The 8,714-nt window shown below is 32.3% G+C and overlaps 1 protein-coding gene across 3 annotated transcripts; it reads left to right on the top strand.

Moving 5' to 3' along the window:
• Positions 1 to 2,202: 2,202 nt before the first annotated feature.
• Positions 2,203 to 8,355, top strand: LOC149958948 (nucleoside hydrolase-like). Of its 3 annotated transcripts, none has more exons than XM_090166307.1 (5): positions 2,203 to 2,439; positions 3,673 to 4,007; positions 5,796 to 6,207; positions 7,795 to 7,931; positions 7,991 to 8,355. In XM_090166307.1, the coding sequence occupies exons 2-5, from the start codon at positions 3,825 to 3,827 to the stop codon at positions 8,342 to 8,344; spliced, it is 1,086 nt and encodes a 361-aa protein (XP_090022433.1). In that variant the 5' UTR covers positions 2,203 to 2,439; positions 3,673 to 3,824; the 3' UTR covers positions 8,345 to 8,355. The 3 variants fall into 3 exon arrangements, with proteins under 3 accessions (XP_090022433.1, XP_090022434.1, XP_090022435.1); XM_090166308.1 differs by having other exon boundaries at positions 2,203 to 2,477; positions 3,755 to 4,007; XM_090166309.1 differs by lacking the exon at positions 2,203 to 2,439 and having other exon boundaries at positions 3,679 to 4,007; positions 5,796 to 6,090.
• Positions 8,356 to 8,714: the final 359 nt, after the last annotated feature.

The following is an 8,714-nucleotide window of genomic DNA, read 5'->3' as shown; positions in this document are numbered from 1 at the left end:
CAAGGACTGCCTACACTATAGATGGACTGCAAAGTTTCAACATCTTATGATGGATGGATTTATGAAAGGATAATGTTTGAAATCAATTTTATGTGGTCAATTTTATTGGAATACCGTGCTTCACCAGGGGTGGGCCCGGCTGATTGAGAAGTATCATAACGGCGGAGTCAAGGGTAGAAATCAGAGAAGTATCATAACGGTTATTTCCATGTGCAATAGATATAACATTTTTGAAAATCTAGGAGCACATAGAAAATACATCAAATTGATTCGTTTCTTTTATTTGTGGAGAAATAAGGTGGAGAGGAAATGATGGTATTTTCGTGCGTTGAGTTGAGACTCTTTTCACTCCTTCCGGCAGGTGAAGAAAATAAAGGACACGGCTCTTTCCTCGCATCGTGGAAACCGATAGCTCCGCCATAAAAGAGTCGCGCCCCCCTAGATAACAGAAGAAAAACTGAACAAATTGTACTGATTTACCTCGTAAAGAGCTTAAAAACAATCCACGACTTCAAGTATAATTAATTAATTAATTAACTATTAATTCATTCATTAGACAATATGATAGAGGCATTCACAAAAATGTCTAAAATTTCGGATCAAGATGGGGTGGTTAAAGTGACAATAATTTAAATATCGAGGGGGCAAATCTACAATTACACTTTAAAGTCTCAAATGGGGCTGAAAGTTTAAATCCCACCCGAAATAAGATCCTGGATACGCCCTTGTCAAATACCACCCAGTATGATGTTTATCGTAGTAATATAGTAATAGAAATCTTTTCGTTAAATAAAGTTTAATGTCTTCTGAAAAAAGGTGCGCGTTGGCTATGCTACAGCGCGAACCTCCGCACGCGCTCATTGTAATATCGGAAAGGAGGTCATGCATGGCTCGAGCTACCTAAAGCTCGGCCTGATTTTTTCAAAACGCCGATGAGGCCTTTTAAATGAGCCTGTTTTTGGCAGGTATTCCAATAAAATTGACCACATAAAATTGATTTCAAACATTATCCTTTCATGAATCCATCCATCATAAGATGTTGAAACTTTGCAGTCCATCTAAAGTGTATGCAGTCCTTGTATAGGGAAAATAATTGAGTAGAGCCAGAGTAAACTTCGTGTAAAGCGAGTGTAAACTTAGAGTAACGCGAGTGTAAACTTCGAAATGATGATTATATTCGTCGACGTTTCGATGTAAAAATAAATTCGCTTCGACGTTGCGACGTTTAGGGTTAGCTTTAATTTTCGGGTCAGATAGTCGCAAGCCAGATTCCCTGCGCGGTACCGATGAGGTAGCTCCAAATTTGGCGAAACCGGTCTACCGTTGGAAGTTCTGGCAATTTTAAAGGGGAATTGTCACCACCCTAAAATTGGTCGTCCGAAAATGGTTATACAAAAAATTTCATGTTCACATTTCCAGTATTTGATTTATTATTAGCAACCAAATTTCGTGTTTTATCTCCCCCGACTCGAGAATCACAGAACCACTTGGTTTAACCTACCTGCAGCGCCATCTCGTGAACGAAATATTATTTTCTCCGGTTGTATCGTTTTTGGGTCGGAGCTGTCGTCTGCTACGACATTCTCCTTGGCGTTTCAACCGAAGATAAGTCCAAGGATATTAATAATAAAATAACGTTTAAATTGTGATTAGATTGATTAAATCGTGATTAGATTTTAAATCTCGATTAATTTTTTTAATCTGGGATCACCCTGATTTAATCACGATTATCCTGATTAAATCATTTTTTTATGATTAAGACGCACCCAAAATGGAAGTGACCTGCCCCTCGCTTAATATGAATGTTTCGTTGGTTTGGGATAACTAGGGAATTTTAGGTCCGAAAAGGGAAATTTTAACGCGGTGAAAAGGAAACTTTATTTCCACGATCTGGCATCACTGCCAAAAAAAAGCAAATCTTAAAATCCAAAGTAGAGTCGTAGTTGCTAGTCCTACCGAAGTAGTGGTATATAGTCTTACGCGAAGGGATTTGGCGGCTTAGCTAGGAATTTAAAGAAGGAACTGTTGGAAGTAAATGAGCTAGATAAATTCCAAGCGTGGCCCAAAAGTAAACTAAGCTATTTTTAAATACGATTTCCCATTGGGTACCGAAATGTAGCTCAACCTAATAAAATCGCGAAAGGAAAACAACCTTAGATAAGCTTCGCGGGCGGATCTTCGTCAAACAGCTGACGAAAAATAATCAGAATATTATTTCACTTTCGCGTCCTGATACGCGAGTCAATTCGGATCTAGATACGCCTTGTGAGAGGCTAAACTATCTCCATGTTACCAACGGGAACGGCTACGGTTACTAGGTGCTTTAGTGGCGTTTGGTTAAGATAACTTTCCACTACTGCCAAAGTATTCTTAACTTGTACCCCGACTGTCATTGACGAATGTAAAGTAACCATTGACGGCTAAACCCTCAACTATCAGGTTTGCAACGTATACAGGGTGTTTTATTCCCTTGAAAAGTAGGTCGTAACATAAGTATATAAATTGATTTACAAAATAGAGTAAATAAGCTTGTTAGACCTAATAATGCAGAGGTAGAGCTTTTCGGAAACGTACTTTTGAAATTGGACAATTGTGCCCCCCCCCCCCCGAATTAGAATTCTTTAAATCTCAATGTACGCTGTGATTTTTCATTTTGTATCTTTACGATTTTGTTTTAACGTAACTAGCATCAGATAAACCTGGTGGCAAAAATGGAAAATTCGTTGATCTACCATAAATATCGTACTTCATACTCCCTTTAAGGCTTAGATTTATACTTCCATCGTAATACAAATATTATGCACTTCTGGTCGTAAAATATTGAATACTCCAATTTAGTATTTATTGTATTTATTGTATTTACTTATTTATTGTATTTACTTATTTATTGTATTTACTTATTTATTGTATTTACTTATTTATTGTATTTACTTATTTATTGTATTTACTTATTTATTGTATTTACTTATTTATTGTATTTACTTATTTATTGTATTTACTTATTTAATGTATTTACTTATTTATTGTATTTACTTATTTATTGTATTTACTTATTTATTGTATTTACTTATTTATTGTATTTACTTATTTAATGTATTTACTTATTTATTGTATTTACTTATTTATTGTATTTATTGTATTTACTTATTTATAGTATTTATTGTATTTACTTATTTATAGTATTTATTGTATTTACTTATTTATTTATTTACTTACTTATTTACTTATTTATGTATTTACTTACTTATTTATCTACTTATTTATTTACTCATTTACTCATTTACTTACTTACCTATTTATTTATTTATGTATCTAATTATTTATTTTTTACTTGTTTATTTACATATTTATTTACATATTTAGTTACTTATTTATTTACATATTTAGTTACTTATTTATTTACATATTTATTTAATATTTATGTATATATTTATTTATATATTTATTTACTTATTTATTTATTGTAATTATTTGAGATTAACGGTAATTGTAAGGATTTTGAGCTGTTTGCTCGCGTGGCGTGTAGGGCTGGCCACCACCCTCCAACGCGTTGTAACCCGGCCACCCGAATGACTTGGGCCATAGGTGGTGCCTTGGGTATTAGCCTAGCTGATAATTCTTAAACTTAAACCCTTGTCAAAGTTAAAATGGCTATTAATGTATTTTCTGCAGATGCAATCACCCTGTACGGACATTATCGCGTTGAAGGATTTTGGCAAAACTAATCGTAACGTTTCTACGGTTTGATTAAAAGATGGAACCCCAGCGACGGGGGCTGATATGAAGCGGTTGTAAACACCGAAGATGCAGGACTCTACGCAGACATGGACCAGAAGTTGTTGATCGTGGACACGGATTGCGGGGTTGACGACGCTCTGGCCATCTTGCTGGCGCTGTGGCCCGAAGATTGGCAGATTCTCGCCTTCACTTCCGTCTTCGGAAACACTACAGCGGCCAACGCGGCCAACAACGTCCTGAGACTGACCAACGCCACTAACCGCAAACAAGTAGGTTCTTCAATACTCTACACTTAAGGCGGGTTTTTTTCCATTTATTTTAATTATATTTTTAAAGAATACTTAAATATTATACAACATTCATTATAGATTAATTATTATATCATATATTATAAATTAATTATTATATCATATATTATAAATTAATTATTATATCATATATTATAAATTAATTATTATATCATATATTATAAATTAATTATTATATATCATATATTATAGGCTAAATATTATATATCATATATTATAGATTAAATGTTATAAATCATATAATATATAATAAATGTTATAAATCATATAATATATAATAAATATTATTTATCATATATTATAGGTTGAATATTATATATCATATAATAATATAGATTAAATATTATACATCATATATTATAGATTAAATATTATATATAATATATTATAGATTAAATATTATATATTATAGATTAAATATTATATATCATATTAAATATTATATATTATAGATTAAATATTATAGATCATATATTAGGGATTAAATATTATATATCATATATTATAGATTAATTATTATATCATATATTATAAATTAATTATTATATCATATATTATAAATTAATTATTATATCATATATTATAAATTAATTATTATATCATATATTATAAATTAATTATTATATCATATATTATAAATTAATTATTATATATCATATATTATAGGCTAAATATTATATATCATATATTATAGATTAAATGTTATAAATCATATAATATATAATAAATGTTATAAATCATATAATATATAATAAATATTATTTATCATATATTATAGGTTGAATATTATATATCATATAATAATATAGATTAAATATTATACATCATATATTATAGATTAAATATTATATATAATATATTATAGATTAAATATTATATATTATAGATTAAATATTATATATCATATTAAATATTATATATTATAGATTAAATATTATAGATCATATATTAGGGATTAAATATTATATATCATATATTATAGATTAATTATTATATCATATATTATAAATTAATTATTATATCATATATTATAAATTAATTATTATATCATATATTATAAATTAATTATTATATCATATATTATAAATTAATTATTATATCATATATTATAAATTAATTATTATATCATATATTATAAATTAATTATTATATATCATATATTATAGGCTAAATATTATATATCATATATTATAGATTAAATGTTATAAATCATATAATATATAATAAATATTATTTATCATATATTATAGGTTGAATATTATATATCATATAATAATATAGATTAAATATTATACATCATATATTATAGATTAAATATTATATATAATATATTATAGATTAAATATTATATATTATAGATTAAATATTATATATCATATTAAATATTATATATTATAGATTAAATATTATATATCATATATTATAGATTAAATATTATATATCATATATTATATATTAAATATTATATATAATATATTATAGATTAAATATTATAGATCAAATATTTTATTATGTATTAGATATTATAAAAAAGGTAATTATTTCTACGTCGGGAGATATACCATGTTGATATTATTTACTACTACCCTAAATTGTTATTTTGAATGAAGATGATAAGCTTAGTTTATGACAATAGATTTAGACCCAATTTGTCAACACCATAAACAATTAAAATTTATTCGCAAAGTAAATTGGTAACTTACGTTCGAAATACAATAATAAAATACAATTTGTTTCTCCTTCCTGCAGATACCAGTTTTCGTGGGTTGCAGTCAACCGTTGGTCGTGTCCAATTTGGAGGAGGAAAATTGGTGGGGTGACGACGGCTTCGGAGGGGTGTCCGAGCAGTACCCGACGGGAGAGGACAACCACGTCCAGAAGGAACCAGCCCCCGCGGCCCTGGTCCGCTTGGCCAGAGACCACCGAGGACAGGTCACCTTGATCGCCCTGGGACCCTGCACCAATTTGGCCGTGGCCCATCTACTGGACCCTGACTTCTCCTCCAACCTCAAGGAACTTTTCGTCATGGGCGGAAATGTGGAGGGTTCGAATTCGGAATATTTTTCTAAAAATAGGAATGTTATCGGGTTTACGGAAAATATGTTGCTTTGTTTTCGTGATTCCTGGAAGAGAGCTTACCATCTCCCTTACCGGCAGAATGGTAACCCGGATACCTGAATTGAAGGCACTAGATATCGCTAGATGACTTGGTCGTAGGGTGATGTTTTGGGTATTAGCCTAACCAAAAGTGACATAATTACCAAAAGTGTGACAATCCCTGTACTTTCGTATGCTAAAGGTTTCATGAATGCTCGACTCGAGATCGACCACATAAAAGACTATTGTCGCCTTTCTGGATCTTTTTTAGTCTATGGTATTAGCATCTCCACAGAACGACGAAAAATAAAAAATACACTACCTTTAACCAGTGCTACTTAGTTCCTCCGTTCCTCACTACGAGGCGTTATTTGTAGGTTTTAACTTCCTTCCCTCCCCAAGGCATACTTTCCCTTCTCCACTCCCAACTTGTATTTCGCTCATAACATTCATTCAGAAATAGGTCCGATTGACACACTTTTGATAATTATGTCACTTTTGGCCTAACTGATTAAAAATAATAATAATAATAATAATAATCAGGCACCACCTACGGCCCAAGTCATATAACGACTTATAATTCCTTTAAACAGGAAGGGCGTGGTTTTTCTTCAGGGTATCAAGAGGTGAACAGGATGTGCCAATCATATTCTCTGTTGAGCTGGATACATCCTGGTCACCGAGCAAGTAAGGTCTGCTAGTTAACTAGGAGCAAGAAAGCCTGATACTTAAATTGTGTGTCTGTTGGTTGAAACTTAATTTTTGTTTGAAACCCGACGCCATTTTGTAAATTTGGGTGAAACTGTTAGTATTGGTTGCACCTTGGAATGCTTGGATTAACAATAGTAGTTCCTACCTGGATATATCACTTGGAAAAAACCTGACAAGCAAATGGCTTTTGCGACAGCAGCGCCGCTTAGGCCAAGTTAGCGGAGAATTTCCGAAACTCCCGTAACACCTAGCCTTCTACAAGGCAGAACCCGTAACAAACACTTAGAAAATGCACGCGGAACGCTAGATCGAGGGGTAAGACAATTTGCGAACTCGATGTACACTGCCGTACCTTTGACCGTGCTAAATGGAACTCGCGAACTCTTGAAAATATGTACCTTTAACAGTGCTAAACGCACGAACTCGGTGTACAGATTATCCCTCGCGCTAGATGGATATATCCAGGTAGGCACTACTATTTTTAATCCAAGGTTGGACGTACCTAGCAGATTATTTTAATTGTTAAATTTCGGCTCCATCTTGAAAAATGGCGGATACAAAATATATCCCTTAAGCGATAACTGTTTTGTGTTCGTTAGTTTAAATCCAACGCCATCTTGGAAAATGTTGGATTCAAATTATATCCCTTAAGCGATAACTGTTTTGTGTTCGTTAGTTTAAATCCGACGCCATCTTGAAAAATGGCGGATACCAATTATACTTCTTAAGTGATAACTGTATTGTTTTGATTAGTTTAAATCGGATGCCATCTTGGAAAATGGCGGATACAAAATATATCCCTTAAGCGATAACTGTATTGTGTTGATTAGTTTAAATCGGACGCCATCTTGGAAAATGGCGGATCCAAATGTGTCGATCGATCCAGTAGTAGTATCGCGTGATTCAACTAAATCCTAGTTCAATATTATTTACGTTTCAGGGATAGGTAACATAACGGTCAGTGGCGAGTTCAACTTTTACTGTGACCCTGAAGCAGCCCAGAGGGTCATCGTAGACTTCAAATGTCCAACGACCATCATTCCGTGGGAACTATGTTTTCGACAAGCGGTTGAATGGGTAATTAATAGAAACGCTTTTGACAACCGTTTGAGTCGTTTCAATGATCATTTTTGAAGGATTGGTTCTCGACCTGGATCAAATATCCAAGCAAAGCGGCTAAGATCATCGGTGACGTCACCAGATTCGCCTTCGACAAGGAATGGCCCGAGTTGTACCCCCAGGGCATACCCTTGGCTGACCTTTCGGCTGTGGCTCTGGTTCTCTACCCCACTCTGGTCCTGGAGGAACTGAAGACGTGGGTCGACGTGGAAGTGACCGGGAAATTGACCCGAGGTCAGATGATAGTGGACAGGCGACCGGGAGGGGGCAATCCCAAATCTAGAAAGGGCGTTTCCATAATCACCAAATGTAATCTTTCCAAACTTCAAATCTACATAACCGAATTAACTCGAACCGAGTGGATTAAATGAAGTATTCAAAACCTGGGGCTATTTTTATTTCACCCGCAATAGTTATTCTTTTAAGAAATGTTAAGCATGAAGAACCAACTCAAAACTAGTGCTCGGAATTGTTTATTCATTATCCACAAATTTTCCGATTTATTTAAAAAACGTTGGTAAAAAGAATATCATTTTAACTTATTTAATTATGTTTTTTTACGCAACCAAGCATTTATTTGAATAAAAGTGGCATTTATTTAAATAATTGTTTGTTTTATTTAAATAATAGGCTTATTCACTTTCGATTATTTAAACATTTTACAATTTTTATTCAACTATTGCTCATTTAAATAAATATTATTTAAATATCGCCGAGCTTATTTTATTCATGGATAAAAAT

The sequence above is a fragment of the Leiobunum rupestre genome, chromosome 2 (genome assembly GCF_980474605.1).
Source record: "Leiobunum rupestre chromosome 2, qqLeiRupe1.1.hap1, whole genome shotgun sequence".
NCBI classification, from domain to species: Eukaryota; Metazoa; Arthropoda; class Arachnida; order Opiliones; family Sclerosomatidae; genus Leiobunum; species Leiobunum rupestre.
Note: the sequence above shows the minus strand (reverse complement) of the source record. Positions and strands in the feature narration are given on the sequence as shown.

Bases quoted from the DNA above. Each gene is read 5' to 3' on its own strand.
- LOC149958948 (XM_090166307.1), top strand. From the start codon at position 3,825: ATGGACCAGAAGTTGTTGATCGTGGACACGGATTGCGGGGTTGACGAC. The intron at 4,008-5,795 runs GTAGGTTCTTCA...TCCTTCCTGCAG, and splicing joins ACGCCACTAACCGCAAACAA to ATACCAGTTTTCGTGGGTTG. The intron at 7,932-7,990 runs GTAATTAATAGA...TCATTTTTGAAG, and splicing joins TTCGACAAGCGGTTGAATGG to GATTGGTTCTCGACCTGGAT.